The sequence below is a fragment of the Odocoileus virginianus genome, chromosome 20 (assembly GCF_023699985.2).
Source record: "Odocoileus virginianus isolate 20LAN1187 ecotype Illinois chromosome 20, Ovbor_1.2, whole genome shotgun sequence".
Lineage (NCBI taxonomy): Eukaryota > Metazoa > Chordata > Mammalia > Artiodactyla > Cervidae > Odocoileus > Odocoileus virginianus.
In genome coordinates this window covers 25,374,824-25,398,622 of record NC_069693.1, presented here as the reverse complement: position 1 = coordinate 25,398,622, position 23,799 = coordinate 25,374,824, and the positions used below count along the sequence as shown (strand labels likewise).

General features: G+C 46.1%; 2 protein-coding genes and 1 non-coding gene across 10 annotated transcripts in view; 1 reads left to right on the top strand and 2 right to left on the bottom strand.

Annotated features, from left to right (window-relative positions):
* Nucleotides 1-16,312, top strand: part of NFATC3 (nuclear factor of activated T cells 3) — a 93,617-nt gene extending 77,305 nt beyond the window's left edge. For 3 of the 5 annotated variants that reach the window (XM_020885028.2, XM_020885031.2, XM_070451110.1), the window contains exon 10: nucleotides 13,433-16,312. In XM_020885028.2, the coding sequence (XP_020740687.1) occupies nucleotides 13,433-13,554 (122 nt within the window). In that variant the 3' untranslated portion in view covers nucleotides 13,555-16,312. Of the gene's footprint in view, nucleotides 1-3,403; nucleotides 3,508-13,432 lie in introns of all 5 variants that reach the window. The other 2 variants (XM_020885029.2, XM_070451111.1) reach the window with 1 other exon arrangement.
* Nucleotides 1,267-1,374, bottom strand: LOC139030067 (U6 spliceosomal RNA). Its single transcript, XR_011482386.1, has one exon. It is a non-coding gene; the product is annotated as a U6 spliceosomal RNA (small nuclear RNA).
* On the bottom strand, nucleotides 13,008-22,813 carry ESRP2 (epithelial splicing regulatory protein 2). 4 transcript variants are annotated; one of them, XM_020885037.2, is made up of 16 exons: nucleotides 22,570-22,812; nucleotides 22,352-22,480; nucleotides 20,772-20,885; nucleotides 20,531-20,645; nucleotides 20,100-20,198; nucleotides 19,824-19,878; nucleotides 19,646-19,756; nucleotides 19,439-19,571; nucleotides 19,318-19,360; nucleotides 18,858-19,159; nucleotides 18,538-18,750; nucleotides 18,244-18,442; nucleotides 17,907-18,093; nucleotides 17,424-17,589; nucleotides 17,243-17,348; nucleotides 13,008-13,705 (listed from the first exon to the last, which is right to left on the bottom strand). In XM_020885037.2, exons 1-15 carry the CDS (start codon nucleotides 22,765-22,767, stop codon nucleotides 17,259-17,261), a joined length of 2,154 nt encoding a protein of 717 aa, XP_020740696.2. In that variant the 5' UTR covers nucleotides 22,768-22,812; the 3' UTR covers nucleotides 13,008-13,705; nucleotides 17,243-17,258. The 4 variants fall into 4 exon arrangements, with proteins under 4 accessions (XP_020740696.2, XP_020740698.2, XP_020740695.2 ...); XM_020885039.2 differs by lacking the exon at nucleotides 13,008-13,705 and having other exon boundaries at nucleotides 16,172-17,348; nucleotides 17,907-18,009; nucleotides 22,570-22,813; XM_020885036.2 differs by lacking the exon at nucleotides 13,008-13,705 and having other exon boundaries at nucleotides 16,172-17,348.
* Between the last annotated feature and the right edge of the window lie 986 nt (nucleotides 22,814-23,799).

Here is a 23,799-nt window from a genome sequence, read left to right as displayed (position 1 = left end):
CTTTCCCTACTCAAGATACCTCATGCAAGTAGAATATGATAGTTGTCCTGTTGTGTCTGGCTTATTTCACATAGTGTAATGGTTCCAAGGCTCAGCATGTTAAAAGCATATATCAGAATTTCATTCATTTTTATGGTTGAATAATATTAAATTGTTATGTGTATGCCATATTTTTTTGGTCCCTATACCTGTTGAAAAGACAATTGGTTTGTTTCCACCTTTTGGCTGTTGTGAATAATGATGCTATCAATATTGGAGTATAGGTATCTGAGTCTTTATTTTCAATTCCATTGGGTTTTCTAGGAGTAGAATTGTTGGATTATGTAGAATTCTTTGTTCAACTTTTTCAGGAACTGCCAAACTAGTATTTTTCTCACAGTGCCTGTAACATTTTACATTTATAGTGCATGAGGGGTCCAGTATCTCCACATCTCTGCCAACACTTACTTAAAAAAAAAAAAAAAGTAGCCATCCTAAATGGGTGTGAAGTGGTATCATGGCAGTTTTAATTTGCATTTCCGTGGTGACTAATGATGTTGCATATCTTTTTCATGAGCTAATTGGTCATCTGTTTATCTTTTCTGGAGACCTGGCTAGTCAGATCTTTCACCTATTTTTTTTTGGTTGAGTTGTTTAGGTTTTTGTTGTTGTTGTTAAGCTATGGGAGTTCTTTATATACTTCAGATATTAAATCCTTACCATCATGTATGGCAGAAGCCAATACAGTATTGTAAAGCAGTTATCCTTCAACTAAAAATAAATTAATTTTTAAAAATTCTTATCAGATAAATTATTTGCATATATTTTCTCCCATTCTGTGGATTGTCTTTTTACTCTCTTGATATGATTCTTTGATGTTTTTAATTTTGATGAAGTATAATTTATCTATTTTTTTCTCTTATTGCCTGTGCTTTTAGTGTCATACCTAAGGAATCATTGCCCAATCCATGGTCGTAAAGATTTGCCCCATGTTTTCTTCTTCTAAGAGTTTTACAATTTTAGCTCTTATGTTTAGGGCTTTGATTTATTTTGAGTTAATTTTGTATTAATTTTCCGTGAGGGATAAGTCCAGCTTCCATTCTTTTGCATGTGTATGTCCAATAGAACCCTTGTTTGAAAGTGAAAATTAATTGGCCATGTATTGTGAGGGTTTGTTTCTGGGCTATTTTAATTGGAGTGTAGTTGGTTTGTAATGTTGTGTTAGTTTCTGCTGTACAACACAGGAATCAGTTATACATATATATAGCCACTCTTTTTAGATTCTTTAAAAATACAGAATGCTTCACAAATTTGTGTGTCATACTTGCACAGGGGCCATGTTAATCTCCTCGGTAATCATTCCAATTTTAGTATATGTGCTGCTAAAGTGAGCACTGTTTCTGGGCTGTTTTATTCCTTTGGTCTGTATGTCTGTCCTGAGGCCAGTGTACTGTTTTGATTCCTGTAGCTTTGTAGTAAGTCTTGAAATCAGGAAGTATGGGTCTTCCATCTTAATTCTTTCTCAAGACTGTTCTGGCTCTTGAGGGTCCTTGGAGACTCCATATGAATTTCAGAATGGGTTTTCCTGTTTCTGCAAAAACACTGTTGGGATTTTTATTACATTGAATCTATATATATTGCTCTAAGTAGTAGTATCATTTTCACAATATTAGTCTTCCAGCCCTTGAACATGGGATGTTTTCTCATTTATATTCTGTAGTTTTCTTTCCTTGTAGTGTCTGTCTGGCCTTGATAATCAGGGTGATACTGGCCTTAGAATGAGAGGAAGTGTTCCCTTCTCTTCAATCTTCTGGAAGAGTTTAAGGATTATTATTAATTCTTTAAATGTCTGGTCAAAGTTTTTGTGATAGAGATAAATCAGTTCTTTGGAGCTGTCAGCAGAGTTTCGAGGAACTAGAAGAATGTCTTGAGGGCTGCAAGTTTCCATAAGTACCATCTGAAATTACCACTGTATCAGCCGACTCACAAAAGTCCCCAGTGTATCTTGGCCTGGACTTCTTTCTTTCTGCTAATTTATGTGCTGATTTACCTGGAATCCCATGTTCTGGACCATAGAGTCTGTTTTGAAGGATTCAGTTGTGAAGATTGGGCAGCCACATAAGGGAGACCTTTAGCGGTACTGTAATGCTTAAGTCATCCCTGAAACTAGGTGAGTGATCTCAAATTTAGTAATAAAAAAGCATCAGGCAGAGAAGTTTGGCCTAAGCATAAAGAATTCCTTGCTTTTGTGTGTTTTTTTTTTTGAGCCATTTAGTGAGGCTGCATTTTGCACTCACTAGAATGCAAGGAGATTGGCTGCTCCTTGGTTTTCCCTCTTTTATCTGCCTAAGAGGAGGGTATGATATCAGCTAGTTCACAAAGATTATGTACAGTTTCTTCTCTTCCATGATAAAATAAACATTCTTCTAGAGACTAATAAAAGGTTATGTCCTTTTATTTGAATTCATACAGCAAAGGCCAAAAATAATTTTTTATAGGCCAAAGGAGGCTGCCTTATTGTATAGTGGACTCTTTAGCTGGGTATCTGAGTGTGTCATCCATTAGCACAAAACTGACAATAATGACTCTTCTTGAGTACAGTGACTTTCAAACATTTTGACTACTTCTAACAATAAGTAAGTTTTATAGCCTGGATCCATTACATAACAAAAAACATACAACTAATGTGAAAGTCTCACAAGCCAATTCTTAACCTTTATTAAAGAAAATGTAGCCCATCATCTATTTTGTTCTATTTTTTTTAATACTGATTTCAGCTTGCTCTATTGATTTCATAATGTGCTAATAGATGTGAACTTTAGTTTAAAAAACATTCCTCCATGACCTGCAAATTTACCTATGCATATATAGTGTTCTGGGCTCCTACCCTTAGACATTTTGATTCTATGCTCTAAAGTAAAGCCCAGAAGTTTATTTTTTATTAAGTGCCCGACTAACTCTGATGTGGCCACAGAGGGACTTCCCTGGTGGTCCAGTGGTTAAGACTTCATGCTTCCAGTGCTTCTACTGCAGGGGCTGCAGGTTCGATCCCTGGTCGGGGAACTAAGGTTCTGCGTGACACGCATCTCGGCCAATTAAAAAAAAGATATAGCCACAGACAAGTATTTGGAAACTAGTTTATTGAAAACTAAATCTATCCTTGACAATCACTGAAAACCATCACTGTAACTTTTAAAAATTACTGCCCTTTTAAATTTAGAAAATAAATCAGCATTACCTAAACTCTCTGGACTCCAGTATTTATATTATCCAGTAAAATGTGGGGAACCATTTTATGCTGTGACTGGCAGGTAAAGGAAAACTAAATTCCTCTTGATTATAGAAAAAAACAAGCTGGGCATGTAGTAGATTGTTACCCTCTGGTTTGTTCCATTCAGTAGTGATGTTGTCTTCTTTGACACAGACCAGTTTATGTCTGACTTGGAACACCAGCCATCAGGTTCAGCAGAGAAATGGCCTAACCACAGTGAGCTCTCATGTCCACCTCCTTTCTGGAGAATCTAGAGGGTGAGTGTTGATTGAAATGTATCATTGTTTTTGTGCCCAACTCTGATATTTGCATGCAGTGGCCAGATTTGCATGTGCTACAGAGGAGGGGGTATCCACGGGCATCTTCTGGTAGGGGCCCGCTTTTCATCTTGGAGCTAAATTTTAACACTCTGCTCTGTAAATTTAACCACACTCAGACTCTCACACTTGTACTTAACAATTTTAGTCTAGGTTTGAATAAAAGGCAAAGGAGTGTTTGATTGGATTTTTTAAAACAAAGCAGAGGGAGGCCTATCTGTATGAATTCTATGGCATGTGTGCTGAGTAAATGTAGTTGCTGATCAGGCGTATAAGCCTACTCATTTCTGGTCAAGTACTCTTTAAGTTTTGACGTAAGGCAGTATGGGATGGAAATAAAGCAGGAAATGTTAGCCATTTGCCAGAGGCAACTTGGATCATTTACCCTTGAGCCTGCCCTTTAGGTCCATCTTTGCATTTCTGGTAGTTTCATCTGGGACTCTATTTGGGAGGAGTCTGTGCTTTTGAGGGAGCCAACTGGGCCTCAAGCCTTTCTACCTCGGCAGGCAACCATAACCCTCCCTTCCCCTCATATAGCTCCTTTCTTCAAAGACTCTCAAAGCCACCTGAGAAAGTCTGTGATAGAAATCATAGTGACTTCCCTCGTGGTCCAGTGGTTAAGACTCTGTGCTCCCAATGCAAGGGCCGAGGGTTCGACCTCTGGTCAGGGAACTAAGATCCCATACAACACACAGCATGGTCAAAAAATACATAAATATTTAAAAAATAGTTAAAAAAAAACAACAAAAAGAAATTACAGATATACAGATTGTAGTTCTCAAAATGCCATTTGAATTTCATTTTAATGAATTTGGATTTGGAAGTGGACTTAGAAATCATGTCCAGTACCCAAATCTTTATATTTAGGATACTAAGGCTTCCAATCAGACAAGGCACCAAAACCCTGGCTCCTCCTAGAATCTGGCCAGCATACCCTGGTCTCATCTCATCTTTGGCAGCTAAATTTCTACATATCTGTGAAACTCTCAGGAGAGTTATAACCAGGATTTAAATGAATTGTCTCGTCTTATAGTTGAGAAAAATCAGTTGAAAGTTTGGTTGCCCTAGTCACATCACAGCTGAACGAAAATTAAAGCTTATTTCTTCCATTGTTTACCCCATTGCCCTTCTCATGTATGAAGCCAACAAGTTGGTCACTTGTGATCTTATTAAGAAGTGTTTCTGTGGAGTGAAGGAATGACTAAGGAATGAACAGGAGGTAAGAACAGAAACAGCAGGCAGGGTAGATAATTCCTTTAAGATATTAAACAATGAAAAAAAATTAGAGATAGAGGGCCATGTGGGTACAGGGTTTTTATTTGCTAGCTGGTTTGAGATGGAGACTTACCCATATTTAAGTAATGATGAGAAGAATCTTAGGAGGAGAGGGTGGGTGGGAGGCTTAATTAAAGAGATGGAAGAGTGAAGAAATTTGATGGAACAAGGTCTTGAAGAGGCAAGCGTATGGGATTCATATAGCATAGGTGTGGAATAAGTTGTGTGGGTTTACAACTCTGGAGCTCAGATTTGGGATCTGCAGACAGTAGATTTAGGAGTTGACAGTATACAGAAATGAACAAGGTTACTCAGAGAAAATGTTCAAATTAAAAAAGGAAAAGGACAGTCCTCTGATAAGCCTAAAATTCAGAATCCCACATCTTAACCCAAATTGAAAAGAAGTTTTTTGTCTCCCCCCACGTTTCATTTTTTGCTGATATAAAAACATACGTGCTGATACTTGAATATACTTTCAAGTAACGGTGTACTGTTTACTTAGCTGGAGACTCAGTGTTTAGTCTTTGTAGAATGTTTTGAGTCACAACTTTTCCTAGAGGAAAGGTCTGTATGACAGTATAGTATCACATATAGAAAAGGTTTCTTAGAAAGAAAGGACCTGTAATAGTGGGACTGACCTCCCCCTCAGTCAGTTGTGAAAAAAAAAAGTTTCATAATTTCCCTTTACTAGTGTTAAACCTAATGTTAAAAGTGAAGGATATCTCTGATCCTTGTGCCTATAAATTGAATTTGTCCTGTAGTTGGAAACTATCTAGAATTCAGTGTGAACTCAATTACTAGAGAAGACAGGACAATAGCAGTCTACCATAGGTAGACTTCTAAATTTTCAGGAAGTTTTTTCTTTCTTTAGCTTGAGAAGGCAAATTAGTCTGATTTTGATAAATGCAAAATAATTAATAGTTGAGTTCAGTATTTTATGTATTTCATTTAGATAGTATTCTTATAATTTACCTTGTAACCTGAAAGTAAATCTTAGGAAAACTCTGCTTTAGAGTAATAAACCATAAAGTAGTACTAGTTTCTTACCCATTTAAAATAATTTCTGTTCCTTTACTTCCAAATGTCTCTTGTTTCTTCAAGGGAAATTTAGAAAATGATTGTACCTTCATTTTATAAAAAACAATATCTCCATAAAATTGTTCAGCCAGAGAATGAATGGTACCTTTAATCTTGGGGTGTAAGGAAAGGAAGAAAAGATGAACTTGCCAAATTTTTATGAATGTTCATTGGAGCTTAAAATGAAATAGTATACATAAATAGAGACTAATTAGACCTAAAAATAGTTTACAAAAATGATCACGATGCTCAAATGCTAGTTATGAAGGCCCTATAAACTTGTGTGCATTTGACTACACACACTTGTGTGTGTGTGCCTACTCCAATGGCAGGGCTCTAGGTTACCCTGCCCCTCCACCTGGTGGTGAGATTTCATACCATACAGTGCTCGCCAGCTCTAACTCTGAATTCGTAAGCATTGGGAATAGCTCTAAATAAGAGGCCTGTTGTTACTCAGACACCTCATTCTTATGTGTAGATAGCATTTCATTGGACTACTAATTTGAACGTTTCCTGGATTTTAAAAAAAAGTTTTTTCTTACAGCAAATATTGCTGATGGCTCTGACTGCTTCTGTTGTGGTGACACAGGCAGTCCAGGTGTTGTGGTAATGGGAGTCAAGGACGGTGGATGCCACAAGTGGGCCAAATGCTGTGACCTACATAACCTGTTACCATGGGTGTTGAGGGCTGTTGACTGTTGTTCTAGACTTTTAATGCACTTTACTCTTCATAGGGAGAAAGTGAGAATGTTGTATAGGAGGGGTATGAACAATTCTTTGTTTTTACCTTAAATTAGTGAAAAATATAAAGCCAACTCACATGCTTTATGGAGTAGGATTTAAATCAATAAATTCATGCATATATACATTCAAAAGGAAGTGAAAATGGAATTGTAAGCATTAATATTTTTAAGGAGTACTGTATTTATCAAGATTGCTAATGATTTACCTATAAATTACATTATAGATTTGTTTATCAGTAATAATTTTGATTTGCTTAGGTTGACAAATTTTGGCCACATTAGAAGGCTATCTCAGGGAGCCAGAGCCTAGAGCTCCCAATCTAAGGGAGAAGTGAACGGCAAAGGAGAGCAGTAGACTTGTATACCACACTGCTCTCAAGTTATTGCTGAAGAATAGTGAAAAGACTGCTTTGTTGCAGTACTGACTCCCTGTCCTAAAATTCACATTCAGTAGCTATTATTTGAGCATAATTTTTGTTGTTGTTTTGCCAACATGCCATTAAAGATTCAGTGGCATGTAGTTTTATTCGGCACTCAATATTTACCAAGCACTAGGGAGTCAATGGAGACCAAAATAGACGAGTTCTTTGCTCCATTGGAAATTAAATCTATGAGCTAATTATTATGTATTAATATTATATATCAAAGTATTTTTGTGTATAGTCAGCTTGAGTGCTTCTTTGTGAAAAATCTTCTTGGATTTATCCTAGTCTTAAAATCCTGAACTGTCAAGAACCTTCCAGGTTGCTTTAGCAAAATGAAGTTAAGCACGCTAGGCAAAAGGAGAGCAGAACTTTGGTGAAGGGAGCAGAAACAACGCAGCTTGGATGAGACTTTTGCTATAAAGGTTATCACCTGACTTTTTCAGGAAATCATGTGTTTATCCTTATCATTAAAATGTACTTGGTGAGTGGGGGAATAGTGCTGGTTATAGACTCTCATCCTCAAGATGTAAGCATTGAGTTCCTCATAAAGACACGTGAAAACTGTATTACGTGGTTTTTTATGATGATAGAGCACCATTTTTAATCATCTTGTTTTAAAACTTGAACAGTGAGATAAGAGTTGAAAAAGCTGTGGTTTTATGGCAGCCTATAATATCTCTGAAGTTATCATCTTTGGAAGGAATAAGCAACAGAAAAGATGACTGTGAGCTGAGTACTTGATTCTATATTTGGCTTTTTGCCACTGCTGTGAGACCTGTTTAAAATAGACACTGTCAAAGTCAAAATCAGATGCCATGTGTTAATTTTAATAACATTCTCTGGTCCCTTCCCTACCACACCACCTAATGAACTTTCAGGGTACTAGTTCCAGATAGCTTCCTAGTAATTGTATTGAATTAGGATCCATTTATTCAGTCATCAGAAATTGATGTCTCCTTGGTAGTAAGGTCCTTGTCCTTTGGGAGCTCATAAGCCATTTGAGAGACAGATAATACTGATACCTACTGACAGTCTGATGAGATGAGTAACATTAGAGGCCATGCACAGAGATCACAGCCACCCTTGGGCTCTCTCTCGGCACAAAACTGACCCACAGACCCACACATGGACGCCACACTGCAGCACTGTTCCCTGTTAATGCACCAGAGGTGCCGAGGCTGCCTTGTCTATTCATACCCCTTGATTTGCTATATACATGGCCTATATATGGCCCATGGGACTCTCCAGGCCAGAGTACTGGAGTGGGTAGCTGTTCCCTTCTCCAGGGGTTCTTCCCAACCCAGATATGGAACCCAGGTCTCTCCCATTGCAGGCGGTTTCTTTACCAGCTGAGCCACCAGGGAATCCCATATATATATATATATATACACATACATACATATATGTACTATATAAGATTTTTAAAAAATCTTCATTATACATACAAGGAAACTGAAGAGAAAATGTACTGACTACATCCCCATAACTTTTCATTTACATAGAAACTATTTCAGTGAGTTATTTCTAGCAGTCAAGAGTCAGTTTAGATTAATTCCATCATTCTATGCAAACCATCAAGAATGGTCAATAAGTCCTAGCCTGGAAAATATATTTAAAAAGCACCATCTTGCACTGGGAAGACCCAGAAGGATCGGGTGGAGAGGGAGGTGGGAGGGGGGACTGGGATGGGGAATACATGTAAATCCATGGCTGATTCATTTCAATGTATGACAGAAACTACTGTAATGATGTAATTAGCCTATTTAAAAAAAAAAGAAAAAAAAAAGAAAATAAAAAAAAAAAAAGAATTTTAGGCACTGGAAAAAAAAAAAAAAGCACCATCTATTTGGCACAGGCCTTCATAACTCTGTGTATCAATGACCTTCAAAAATTGATCTCAATTAGTAATTATTGGAGCTAGCCAGCACTACTTAATCTTCACCCTTTTGTGCTTAATTCCTTTAGCTTATAGTTCTATTTCTTTACTATTCTGAATTAAATACTAATCACAGTTTAGTTCAGTCGCTTAGTCGTGTCCGACTCTTTGCGATCCCATGGACTACAGCATGCTAGGCCTCCCTGTCCATCACCAACTCCTGGAGTTTACTCAAACTCATGTCCATCGAGTCGGTGATGACATCTAGCCATCTCATCCTCTGTCATCCCCTTCTCCTCTTGCCTTCAATCTTTCCCAGCATCAGGGTCTTTTCCAGTGAGTCAGTTCTTCCCATCAGGTGGCCAGAGTATTGAGAGTTTCAGCTTCAGCATCAGTCCTTCAATGAACATTCAGGACTGATTTCCTTGAGGATGGACTGGTTGGATCTCCTTGCAGTCCAAGGGACTCTTAAGAGTCTCCTCCAACACCACAGTTCAAAAGCGTCAGTTCTTTGGTGCTCAGCTTTCTTTATGGTCCAACTCTCACATCCATACATGACTACTGGAAAAACCATAGATTTGACTAGATGGATCTTTGTCGGCAAAGTAATGTCTCTGATTTTTAATATGCTGTCTAGGTTGGTCATAGCTTTTCTTCCAAGGATCAAGTGTTTTTTAAGTTCATGGCTGCAGTCACCATCTACAGTGATGCTGGAGCCCAAGAAAAGAAAGTCTGTTACTTTTTCCATTGTTTCTCCATCTCTTTGCCATGGAGTGATGGGACCAGATGCCATGATCTTAGTTTTTTTAGTTTTAAGCCAGCTCTTTCACTCTCCTCTTTCACTTTTATCAAGAGGCTCTTTAGTTCCTCTTCACTTTCTGCCATAAGGGTGGTATCTTCTGTGTGTCTGAAGTTATTGATATTTCTCCTGGCAATCTTGATTCCAGCTTGTTCTTCATCCAGTCCAGCATTTTGCATGATGTACTACTCTTCATATAAGTTAAATAAGCAGGGTGACAGTATACAGCCTTGAGGTACTCCATTCCCAATTTGGAACCAATCTGTTGTTCCATGTCTGGTTCTAACTGTTGCTTCTTGACGTGCATACAGATTTCTCAGGAGGCAGGTAAGGTGGTCTGGTATTCCCATTTCTTTAAGAATGTTCCACAGTTTGTTGTGATCCACACAGTCCTCACATATGCAGATGACACCACCCTTATGGCAGAAAGTGAAGAGGAACTAAAAAGCCTCTTGATGAAAGGGAAAGAGGAGAGTGAAAAAGTTGGTTTAAAGTTCAACATTCAGAAAACTAAGATCATGGCATCTGGTCCTATCACTTCATGGGAAATAGATGGGGAAACAGTGGAAACAGTGTCAGACTTTATTTTTGGGGGCTCCAAAATCACTGCAGATGGTGATTGCAACCATGAAATTAAAAGACGCTTACTCCTTGGAAGGAAAGTTATGACCAACCTAGATAGCATATTAAAAAGCAGAGACATTACTTTGCCAACAAAGGTCCATCTAGTCAAGGCTATGGTTTTTCCAGTGGTCATGTATGGATGTGAGAGTTGGACTGTGAAGAAAGCTGAGCGCCAAAAAATTGATGCGTTTGAACTGTGGTGTTGGAGAAGACTCTTGAGAGTCCCTTGGACTGCAGGGAGATCCAACCAGATCTCTATCCTAAAGGAGATCAGTCCTGGGTGTTCATTGGAAGGATTGATGTTGAAGCTGAAACTTTGGCCACCTGATGTGAAGAATTGACTCATTAGAAAAGACCGTGATGCTGGGAAAGATTGAGGGCAGGAGGAGAAGGGGACGACAGAGGATGAGATGGCTGGATGGCATCTCTGACTCGATGGACATGAGTTTGAGTAAACTCCGGGAGTTGGTGATGGACAGGGAGGCCTGGTATGCTGCGATTCATGGGGTCGCAAAGAGCCGGACACGGCTGAGCGACTGAACTGAACACAGTCAAAGGCTTTGGCTTAGTCATAAAGCAGAAGCAGATGTTTTTCTGGAATTCTCTTGCTTTTTCTATGATCCAACAGATGTTGGCAATTTGATCTCTGGTTCCTCTGCCTTTTCTAAATCCAGCTTGAACATCTGGAAATTCACGGTTCACATACTGTTAAACTAATCACAGTCAGTGTGATTACTAATGCCAGTCAAGCCAAACTTTCATCCTTCACTTCTTTGCCTTTCTGAATGCTGCTACTTGAAAATTTGTCTGTTGAGAATCACAGACTTCTATAGTTAAAGCGACCTTATTAGTTTATAACACCATCATTGATTAGCCAAGGAAATGGGAATCTCGGATATATGAAATAATTTGTCAAGGATGCACATGGAATTAGTGGCAAAGCCTGCATTCAAACCAAACCTAATTTCTAGTCCATTCCTTTGCTTACATATTTTGCTTTCCCAGGTCTTCATTTTCTCCTCAGGTCACAAGGCTGCTCCCACTTATTTTTTCTCAGCCTTTTGCTCTTCAGTGGGACTGTAAAACTGCTCCCATACTTCCAAGTTTCTAGTAAGAAGGTGCATAAATCTCCTCTTGATCATTCACTGTAGTTTCTTACCCATAGGATTTCTCCTTTTGGATGTTCTAATTTCCAAATTCAGTTCCAGAGCTGACCTACTACCTTCCTCTAAATTCCTCCTCAGCTTATCTCCAGTAGTGACAGCACTATTCTTCCTAGACTTAGAGCCCTGGTGGTAGTAACGAGTCAATCCTTTCCTCTTCTTAGTCACCACACTCACTCTTAGAATTGTATTTGTCCAAGACCTTTGCATTTTCTTTGTCAAAATGATTTCCATGCCGTTCTACTCTTTTGGCTTTCAAGAAGTTGAACGGATGTTTTGAAACTGATTCTACCATTTACTAAGCAAATTGTGTGAACTGGCAAAGCCTCTGTTATCTATCTGTAAAATGGGATAATAGTGATGTAAAATTGTTGTCAAGATTAACTGAAACAAGATATAGATTTTCAGTTGTAAAGTTTAACTCATAGATGCTCAATAAATATTTGTGGAGTGAATGTTACTTCCCTCTTCCTTATAGCCATAATGAGTATATGAGTTTGAAAATTTTAACCACCTAAACAATAGATTAGATATTAATAGTTGAAGGTTTGTTTAATGATCAATAGTGTCTCCTTTGCTCTATGATCACTTCAGATGCTGGTTATGCAAAGTTTTTTTTCTCTTGGTCTATTTCTTTTTTCTTGGTCTATTTTTATTTATAATAGCTGTACTGAGATTCATCATTCATAACTTTAGAATTCATCTTTGAAAATAATACAGTTCAGTGTTTTTTACTATATTCATAAAGTTGTAGAACCATTATAAGTATGTAATTTTAAAACATTTTCGTTACTCCAGAAAGAAACCCCATACCTCTTTGCAGTCACTCCCTGTTCCTTCCTCCCCATAACTCCTGGCAACCACCTATTTATTTTCTGATAGTTCTGACCATTTTATATAAATAGAATCAAACACGATAGGACCTTTTGTGTTTGGCTTCTTTCACTTAGTGTAATGTTTCCAAGGTTCAATCCCTGTTGCAGCGTGTATCTAGAACCTCATTCTTCTCTAAGGCTGAATAATATTTCGTTGTATGGAACAGACCACATTTGTTTATCCATTCATCAACGGCAGACAGTTGGGTTGTTTCCACTTTGGGGCTATTATGAATAATGCTGGTATGAACATTTGAGTACAGGTTTTTATGTGGAAGTAGTTTTCAGATCCTTTGAATATATGCTTCGGAGTGGTCTTAGTCTAGAATTTTTAGTTGATGAAGCAAAAGAATTTTCATTTCAAAGCAGAGAGTTCTAATGGTGAGAGAACTAAAGGTTCTTATTTGGGATGTTTCCTTCTATGTTGGTTTCTAAGATTAAAATTCTTTGCATTGGACCTCACAGAAGGCTATAAATCAACAAAATCAAGAGCCTTTTCTGAAAGGATCAGAAATAATACAAATGCCCCTACATAATAAAGGATGTTTGTATTAGCATAGGGTAACAAAGTAATCCCCAAATCTCAACTCTCATCAGAGTATTTATTTTCATTCACTTTATATCCAAGGTGCACTGAAGGAATCAGAAAAGGAAAACTCTCCTAAAGGGATGCAGATTAAGGAAAAGTTAGGTTAAAGTGAATATATTTCAGAAGAATCCTGTCTTCTGCTCTGCAGCCTGAGCCTTCACAGTGAGGGTAGGAACGTTTCCCCTTTCCCTGAGCCATTCCGCTTCCCAATAAAACTGAAAGGTAGAGAAAGGGGGGCCTGGAACAACTTTTGGAATGATGTTTCCATCCAGTTCAAGAGTAGGCTTCAAGCACTGCCTTCACTTTTTTAGAAAGCCACAGAAAGGGAAAAAACATCTTTGAAATAGAGCTCGGCTTCGGGCATCATATGGTCAGTCACACAGAGGTCACTAATTACTCTTCCCTTTCTTGTTTTTCAGTGAACGAGGTAATTGGGAGAGACATGTCCCAGATTTCCGTTTCCCAAGGGACAGGGGTGAGCAGGCAGGCTCCCCTCCCGGGTCCCAGTTCCCTGGATTTAGGAAGATCCGACGGGCTCTGACAGTGCTCACTGCAGCCTTGTGTCCACCATCATGTACTTCTCAGCATGTTTCTCTCCTTGGACCTTGGGTTTCCAACTCTGCAACCTTCAGGATGGAGCCAGGAGTTGGGATCACCGTATGTGGGGAAAGCAGCATTCCTCCAATTCAGGCCTTGGGAAGATTTTGTAAGAGAACAGGAGCAGTACAGGCTGTTTGATCTTTGGAGAAATGAGCTTTGCTTTTTATATTTAAATAGGATACTTTTATATGATGGGTGCTTTGAGTGTGAATGCAGCAGGCTCTCCATTTCAGAGGTGCTGCTTCTGCAGGTGACCTGGTTGCTTAGCTAGGATTGGTGATTTGTACTGTTTTAGGTCATTTGAAGGACTCTTTAGCTTTGATGGTATTTTTAAAGTAGAAACTTTTGATAAAACTTTCCAGAGGTGAAAGAAAAAAAAAATTACCCCAAGCCCACACTTATGCCTCAGAAACTCAGCATGTGTCCTGGAAGCCTTTCATAGATTTATAGGAAGTAAAGCCAAATGTAGCTCATACTTCTTTATAAAAGTAAACTCTCAGATAAAATGAGAAGAGACCATTCCAATCACTGAAGTATTGGAATACAAAATGACATTCCAGAGCATAGCATTTTTGTAACTTTTTAGGTAATCTTCCTGCTGTCTCTCCATACCCTCTCCATGTTGAAATTGCTTTTTTCCCCTCAGGGCCTTGGGTAAATTAACTACATGTAAGGGAGCTTTGAAAGATCGGGGTTTTTTTAGCTTGATATCTTTAATTCCTGCCATCCTACTAACAGGTAGGCTGTGGAGTATTTTTCATTTTTGTGTCCTCTGGTCCCAGACCTTTTCCAAGTGGAAGCATCAGCATTTGGCTACCATAGTCTCTTGATGGTTTGTTTAGGCAACTTTGCTGCTTCTAGCTCATCTCTAGAGGCCAGGCTGTGTCAGAAGCCAAGCAAAAATGAGCTATGCTTCAGGACCGGGGCAGAGGACCTGCAGGATTCCAGATGGGAAGCTCTTAAGATCTGCACTGGCGTGGGAGGCTTTTCCCTCTTTGTTTACAGCCTGAAATGATCCTGGCCTATCCTGCCCCATCCACATGGCCTAAAAAGCAGCCTTTCCCTAAAAGGCTTTGAGGCAAATCCAAAAATGAGATACCATTGTAAGCCTGCCCCTCCACACCAAAGATGCCCTGGTGCTGCTGCTGGTAAGGCTGGTGCCCAAAGAGGGGCCAGCAAGAAACTCCAGCCTGCTGTCTACCAAAGGAGGTGCCCAACTTGGGTTCTCTTTTCAAACCCTGCCCTTACCCATCCCCTTAGTGGGATTAGTTTCCTGTTCCAAGGCTTGGGCCTATTTCAAGGCCCCTGAAGCTTGTAGTACGTTTTCAAACGAAATGTTGTACTTCTATTCAGGAAGCAAATTTTCTGAGTGCCTACATAGGAGAGACAGTGTGGTGGGCTCGTCAAAGGCTCCATGCTGTTACTCCAGGGGATTGTGGGTCCCAGATGCCAGGACTCTCTACTGAGGCCAAGTGAGGCCTGGATGGAGGGAGCCAGCTCAGTGTCCACCATCTCTAGTCAGCCTGATAAGAACTGTTGACCTAGGATGAGGAAGTATGGTCTTTTTTTTTTCTTTAAGCCATGATGTTTTCAATTTCTCCCTAAAATTAGTTAGAAAAAAATGTCTATCTTTCAGCAAATCACTCTAGTCCTTCCTGGAGCCCAGTGTTTTCACATTTTCTTTGAAAGTGAGTTTTGTGTCACAGAGTGTAGATAGTGAGATTTGCTTTGGGGCCTGTGGTTGGAAGCCCAGAGCTTGCTCTGGAGGGTTTTGGGGGGCTGACCCTCTTGAGATGGCCAGACTTGCCTCCGCCCTCATGCCCCTGGTGTAGCCACCTCACATGGGGTCCTTACGAGAGCTTCCCTTGCAAGACCCTTTGGGGGTTGCTCTGTTGCCCTCAAGAATAAAAGCCTCTATGATCCAGAGTTGCTATGCACCAAAATTTGATGCCTTTTAAATACCTTGATGCCTGTAGCACTAGAAATGCTTTCCTATTTAAAATAAAAGTTCAATTTTAAAATAGAGCTTTGTATACTACATAAGCAGTTTTGTATCAGCTTTGTAAAAGCTTTGGTGTAAGAGACAGTATTTTTTGGCTTTGTAGACAAAGACCTTAATTTTTGTGCAACATAGTGGTGTTACAGCACACATCCATTAGACTATGCAAATTGAATTCTAGTAACAGCACTGAGCAACTGGGCATGTGCTAGCACCCACCCCTCCCCCCTCCAACCCTGCTAGACCTTGGGTTGAGGAATGGGATGAGCAGCCTTCTGCTTACTGGAGATACACAAAGAAACTTGGCTGAAACAGCTTTTAAAGGAACAGGTGTCTTGGAGTTTGAGTGTGGTGCTGCTGCCCAGGGTGCATCCCACCCCGGCCCAGGGCTAGCCCCTGTCACCAGAGCTCTGCTGAGTGCAGCTGGAAAGCCCTGTTGTTGATACTCAGATGGTCATCTGTATGGCTCCGGTGGGTTCAAGTTGAAACCTTGTATTTTATAAAATGGATGATGTTCAATTAAGGAACTGGTTCTCAGTTATGTTTACAGCACTTGAGATTGTGTTTTCTTGTACATTTTGTATTTTAAAACCTTTTATAGGAGTACAGTGCTCCTTACACAAATACAAAGGGAAGAAGCCAGCAATTCAGGCTCCTCAGTTACAGTGCTGAAATAATAAATGGTGACAGGTCAACAGTCTCCTTGAAATCTGCCTGAGTGTTCCTCTGCATGGGGCTGGTGTGGAGCCCCTCACTGTGTGCCAAAGGGAAGGGCACTTGGGCTTTTAAAAAGTCCATTTGGTTAGGAACGTTTATTTTACAGAGGAGCGGGTAGAATTCCAAATTCCTTCTGAAGCTCAGTTGGGCACCCTGCAGTGGGTGCAAAGGACATCCCAAGGTGTCTGCTGAGTTCAGGAAAACTGACCTGCCCAAGGTGTGCATGGAAAGTAGGCAGAAGTCCCTTTACAAGTCAAGCCTGAGTTTTTCTGTGGGGGCCTCCCGCCCCCTAGTGTCCTCTGGGGATACTGCAGTACAGTCCATCGAAACAGTTTGTGGTTTTTGCCATCTGCTACTCTTTGTGCCAAGCTCCAGGGGGACCAGCATCCTTAGGTGGGACCACCCCTGGCACCATGTGGTCACTGAGGTCCAAGTATCCTGGGGAGTGGGACCAGCACACTCTGCTGCCCTGCGCCCCGTCAGGAGGGACAGGGGAAGGTAGGACACTGGTATCTTTACTCAGAAAGAAGCTCCCTGGAGTCATACACTGAAAGCACCAGGGCTTACATTTTTTAAAAAGAAACCAAGCCTGCTGTGGACATCAGCCCCCCAGAATCTGTAGGCACGGGCCATATCCAGAACAGAACAAAGGCTCTCTGGGTGCTACTTAAGGAGCCCAGATCCGACCACTGGGAGCAGGGTAGCGCCATTTCACCCCCAGCCCTGCATTCAGGGTCCAGCCATCATCTCTGAGGTGGACAGGCAGAGCGATAAGTAGGGGGAGCTGAGGCTTGATCTCCTCTGGGGGCCTTCTGAGAATTTTGAAAAGCCAGAAAAAAGCCACCAGGTTGAGGGCGCTGGTTCTCTGGAGTCAGGAGAGTCCCATTAGCTGAGGACATCAGTCAGCTCTTACCTCCTGGCTCCCTCACCTACAAACACACCCATTCTTTGGGGGCCTGTAGCACAGTGCGAGCTGGGTCACCAACAGGCATCAGGCTGGTGTAGTCATCAGGGGCTAGCTGCAGGAGGGACAGAGATTTAGCCAGGGAGCCCCAGGCTCAGTCAGCTTCCCCAGCCCTCCAGCCAAACCTCACCTGGTAGGCCTGGAAGACGCTGAGCAGATCCTTCATACCAGCTGTGTATGGGACACCCTGCATACGGACCAGGGCTCCTGGCTGGGACAACACGGAGGTGGGAGCAGAGGCCAGGGCTGCAGTGGGTGTGGTGAGGTAGCCCATAGTGGTGGGGGAAACTGGAGGGCTGGGGGGAAAAGGCAAGGATTTAGTAGTGTAGTCCCAGTTATGGCCTAGACCGAGCCCTGCCTGCTTCCTCCCTTGCCTCTGCCTTGTGTTTGGTTCATTTCCTCCTCCCTGAAACCCCTGCCTCCACAAAGTCCTCCCTATTCCAGTATGTAGGTGGCATCAATCAGCCCATGCTTGTCACTACCTCACTGTATCAATAAGGGAGCTCCAAGAGGCCTTGAGTTATGTGGCCCAGGAACGGGATCACGCATGGATCATAACCCTCCCGCAAACCAAGATGAGGGCAAGACTGAAGTTCTTTTAGCAGTAGGGTACCTGGGGTAGTATGCTGTGTAGTTCATGTAGAGTTGAGTGGCTGGCCCTGGGTAGTAGGCAACCGGGGTGGGAGCAGCAGGCACCCTGGCAGCTGGGAGTAGTGCTGAAGAGGGATACAGAGCTGCTGTCTCAGTGGGAATGAGGGTCGGGGTGGCCTGGAAGGTGGCGTAGGCGGGTGGTGAGAGGCCTAGAGGCAGAAGCAGAGAGTGTATCTGCAGGGAGCCCAGCACTGCCCTGGGTGGGGCAGCCAGAGAGGAGTCCCCCCACGTAGAAAGTGAGGGTGATAACAGCCTGGCTCCCACATGCTGCTTCCTTCCCCAGCCCCTGGGACACTCACAGGGCAGCTTGCAGGGTGGAGGGGACATGCCACTGCGGCCCAAGGTGCCCCCCATCAGGACACGGCTCATCTCCTCTGTGGAGCAGGGGACCACCTCCACATAGCGTTCCTTCATTGCTTTCTTATGGCAGCGCTGAGCAGCAGCTAGGGCCCGCTCTGGTGATGTCATCTGGATGAAGGCATCCCCGGATGGCCGGCCCTGTGCACACCACCTTGTGAGCCGTCTGTCATGTGCAAGAATCCCTTACTCCCAACCATGCCATCCCACTGGCTCGCCCTGGGCAGCAGCTTCACCTGCTGGTTGAGCACCATATGCACACCGTGAGGCCGAATGTCAGCTGCCGCCTCGCCCAGAAAGCTGAGGATGTCTTCGATGGAGGCTGTGTAGGGCAGGCCTCGCAGGCGGACACAGTCTCTCCCGGTCCCAGCTGCCAGTGGGAAGGGGATGGGCAGCAGTGGAGCAGTCAGGGTGGGAAGGAGTGGGCTGGAGGCATAGCGGTTCAGGACCTAGAAGTAAAGGAAGCAGCAGGCTAATTATGCCAAGGAGGGCAAGGCCAAGGCAGGGGGAGAAGGGGCACCTAGAGACGTGGGGTGGGGGGGCCTGGGTGGCTCACCTGCTGCACCTCAGCTGCAGTGCTCCGGAAGAGTTCAATGTATCGCTTACCCAGCATGCCCTTATGCCTGCGTAACGCAGCCTGTGCCAGCTCCTCACAGGCAAAGAGGGCAAAGGCATCACCCGTGGGCCGGCCATCAGGGTGGCGCACAAAGAGCAGCCCATCAGCGCCCCCCGTCACGGGGCACTCTGGCCCCAGAAAGCCTAGCACGTCTGCTGGCCCAGCAGAGAAGGGCAGTCCCCGCAGACGCAGGATCACTTGGTCTTCCTGTGACAGGAAACGCGCCACCTCTAGCGATGTGCCTTGGGGGAGGGGGGTTGCGCATGGGAGTCACCTACTGACTTCATCTTTGCCCTTCCAAATACCCACCCACACCGGCATGCAGGGGAGCAGGAAGGCATGAGGAAGCAAGACATGTCAAGGGCCAGGGGGCACTAGGCACTGTCGGGAGCACACTCACCCCCTGCGATCTTCACAAACTCCTCTCCTGTTGCCTTATACACCTGTGGGGACAGCCCATGGGTCTCGTGCCTGCCCAGCCTCAGCTCTGCCCTTCTCCGCTCCCAAACCTAGAGCCCCACCTCGATATAGCGGATGCCCATGTGGTGCTTGTGTCTCTGCAGCGCTAGGTCCCGCTGTTCACTGTCCACAAAATGGATGAGAGCCTCACCATTTCTGCGGCCCTGGGCGTTGAGGCACAGTGCTACACCACCCCTGCAGAGCCAGCACTGCGTTAGTCCCTCCTGGATGGGCCTGCCCTCCCATGCCCACCCACCCTGCTGTACCACCTGGCAATGTTGAGCCCTTTGAAGAATCGAGCCACGTCCTGGTCTGATGACTGCCAGGGCAGCCCACGAGCCCGAACCACAGTCTCGCTATCCACCACGTCAGCCTTGCTGCTGTGGGCGCAAGGCACAATCAGAGCTGTCCAGCTGCTGTCACCCCCAACCCTGCCCCCTCACTCACCAAGGCCCTGTCTCATATTTCTGCTTCACCACTTCAGGCTTCAAAAACAGTTGACCTGAGAGGAGATACGGCATGGGGGTCAGCAGGGGGGGGCCTGTCTCCCCACCAAGCTCTGCAAAAAGGACAGTTGAGGGGGATGAGGAGGTAACAAAGGGGCTTTCTTCACCTGTGGCCTCTCAGAGAAGGTTACACGTGAGGAGGGGAACTTGGAGGAAGTAAGAGGCAGGCATTCACCCAGCCATGAGAACAGGTGAAAGGTGGTGAGGGGAACCTTACCACTGGGACTTTCAAGCAGGTGGAGGATGATGGCTACCATTGTCTTCACTTCCCACACCCCAAAATCATCCTCTGTGGCATCTGTCTCGAGCCCCAAGTCTATGAGCAGAGAATAACAATGAGGAAATCCCAGCACAAGAGGACAACCAGCATGTCCCACTGACGCTCACGGCCCCTACATAAACACATGCAGAATCCCAGCAAACACGTCTGTTTTGGCTTGTGCCATCTGTGCCATTACAGGCCCCCAGCCTAGATAAATGGAGACATATGCCCACATTCCAAATGCGCCCCAGCACAGACACACAGACTTGCAGTCAGCAGTTCATGTAAGCTTGCATGTGTTCATCCAACCTGCCAGCATGCACACACTCAAGACACATTGAGCCTGCAGCGACCCTTCCACCCTCACTCTGCTGGGTTACAGATACCCTGTGCCATGGTGGCCACGGTGAGGTCCTTGGCAGAGCGGGCACTCGGGTGCTGCATGTGGAACTCTCTGCGGAGGTCGTAGAAGGAGAAGAAGGTGTCGGGGAGCACCAGGTTCTGGGGGCACATGGGAATGGGGATGAATGGGGGAACTGAGCTGCCCTGGCCTCCCCCCACCCCCACCCTGTGACAGTGGGCATCCTGGGAACCGTGCCCCCTGTTGTACCCTCAGTGGTGGCATACCTTCCTGGAGGCCTCAGGGTGCAGGACCTGTCGCAGCAGTTGCTGCCCATCAGTGCAGAGCATGTAGGGGCCCCCGCCCAGCAGAGCCACATCCCCGCTCACCAGCTGTGAGAACTGGGAATAGGGAGTGAAGAGAGAGACAGAGGGACTCACCGCCAGGTGGGCAGGGGGAGGGAGGGTGCAGGCTTGCAAAGCTGGTTCAGCCAGATGTTCAGCCCTTCCCTGCCTGGGGAGGAGGCTGCCACGCCTGCTGGGCCTGGCTCTGTGTCCCACCCCCTCCCTCCCCATCCACTGTCACCTTCTCCAGGCCAAATGGGAGCAGTCACAGATCACCCGAGCCCCCATCACACACACTCCAGGAGTCTGGAATGGGGCCAGAGCAAACACCTGGTGGAGTGGGACAAGCAGGTGGGGAGGGGCGGGACAAAGCAGGTTAAACCTGTCCCTGACCAGGCACCACCCTCAGACAGGTGAGGGAGGCCCAGCCTGCTCACGGTCAATGGCAGCCCCGCCCCTAGGTCTGACCAACCCGGGGGCCGAGAAACTCCAAGGACAGAGCTCCACACCTGAACGCCAGGGGCAGCATGAGCTTTGACCCAGACCCGATCGACCGGCTGGCACTGAGGTGTTTGCTCATGGAGGGGGCGGGAAGCGGCCCAGCCCCTCCCCCATTCTCACCCCCGCCGGCGAACACGTAAGAGCACAAACCACAGGCCCAAGAACCTTCCCTAGCCCGAGCTTTCCCATCTGAGGCTAGCAGAGCAAGGCGACCCAGCCCACGCATCCCAAGTGGGGGCTAGTTTGGGAGTCCTGGAACAGACTCAGGTTCCACATCGTTGTGCCTGTTTCCTCATCAGGAACCACCAAAGTTGTCGGAAGATAAAAGAATTTGTGCTAGTAAAGCACTTTCACTCATTCCACCCAAGAGTCAGGCACAGGGTGAGCGCAGTAAAGAAGATAAGAAAAACAGCAAAGGGAACCGCCTTCCACTTCAGCCAGGCCTTTGCACTCAGGAGCCAGGTAGCCCCCCAGGCGTGGTCCGGACAGCGCCCTTGCCTGGCCAGCCGACCGGGACAGGCCTGGACGAGCAGCTTACACCTGGCGGCGTCTACCTCCGGGGCAGACACCGCCCTACGCCCCCGCTGCAGCGTCTCCCAGGAGGGTGGGTGGGCAGGACACAAGCCGCACAGACCGTGACCTGTGGCCAAGTCTGGGCCCCTTGGCCCTTTCAGCTTCCGGCTGCTGTTTTGGACGACCTGGCCAGGCAGGTTCCCAAAGGCGTCTCACCTACCTCCCCCCGCAGGCCTGGGACTCTGGGAGGGGTCTCGCAGCCTCCATCTCCACCCCCTCAATAGGAGTGGATCACTGCAAAGTCTGAAAAGACGCCCCCCTGGAACGGCCGACACATGCGGACACACGCACATTAGGGAGTCGCTGAAAGTTTCAAACAACAGGAACCCGTCCTACCACCCTGTCCACTTGGTTGTGGTGCGCCAGGCCTCGCCTCCTGCCGCCTCTCCCGCCGAGAAATGTCCCTGCAGCCCGGCCGTGCCTCCATTCACCCCGGCCCCGGCGCTCACCTGCTGCAGCACTTTGTCCAGCGGCTCGGCCCGCGCCAGGCTGTCGGAGCTCAGGCCGCTCGCCTCGCGGCACTGCGGGCTCAGCGCGGCCGCCTCGGCGCGAACCAGTGACTTATGCAATGTCCCCACCTGCGAACGGCGGGGGAAAACCGATCAGCCACTGCGCTCCTGGGATCCCGAAGCTCTCTGGAGATCTCAGCGCCCCCTTCCCACCCTACCTGGCGGCTCCGCGGCTCCACCACTTGCCAGACTAGGAGGATTAAGTCGGTCTCGTCGGAACCCAGGTCCGGCCCCAGCGCACCGGCCGTGGCCCCGAACAGTACGACCAGGGGTCCAGGCCCGGGACGGGGGTCGGCAGCGGAGTCTGCAGTGGGGTTCGGGCCTGGGGGCGGCGGCTGGGGTGGCGGCGGAGTCATGGCCGCAGAGGAGAGGGGCGCTCCGCCAGAGACACACGCGGACCGACGAAGCGCACGCACGCACCGACCGACGGCAGCGCGGCCCGGCTGGGGCGGGACACCGTGTGTTGGGGGCGGCACCTGCGGCCCGGCTGGCGCAGTGGGCGCTGCTGAGACCCGCCCGCGGCGCCCCGCGGGGCGGGGCGGCTACCGGCCCCCGCCCTCTCTGGGCGAGTTACCTGTCGGCCCCGCCGGCCACGTGATCGAGGGCCCGGGAACGGTGGGGGAGGGCCGCTAGAATCCAGCCCTGGACGCTCACACTCGCTCTCCCGGCCTGGGCTCGCACTCAAAACCCAGACTCCACTCCCGCAGCCGACCCTGCCTGACTTCTGGGGCGACCCCCCACCCCCTCCCACTCCCCTCTCCCACCAGGGCTCCATCAAGGAAAGTGCAAAACTGGGGGCCTTCTTCAGTCCGTAAGCGGCAGCCTAGAGGCTGTGGGGGGGGTCACAGCTGGGGCTGGATGAGTAAAGTCAAAGGGGGCGGTAAGAGTTACCAGGTATCACCCCAAGGCTTGTAGGGTGATTGCCAGAGGTCGACTGGGGTGGGAGGAGAGTGGCAGGAAGCACAAGAGAGCATTAGAACCATGGGGGGATTCACCAGAGGTCAGTGGGCAGGGTTTGTGCACACAGGTGCGAAGGCTGGGCCTTAGCCGGGCTCCTGGAAGTGCCTGCGATGCCAAAGCGCGGTAGGACGTGTGCAGGACTCGGTCTCGGGAAGGAAGAAGCGCGTCTCCCACATCCCCGGCCCCAGCTCCCGAGAGCGGGCCTCTAGACGGCGCTGAGCCGGACTGCCCCAGCAAGGAGCCTCACCCCCACCCCCGACGTTTAGGGCTGCGGTCTGCTTTCGCCCTTCCGCCTGGATAACAGGCCTGTTGCTGGGAGTTGAGAGCGCGCTAGCCGATGGGGGCTAGCGGCGAAAGTGCAAGGGGGCCGCAGATCCTCCATCTCTTCTTTGGACAGTCCCTCGTGGAGGGCTCCCAGCACCCTTTCG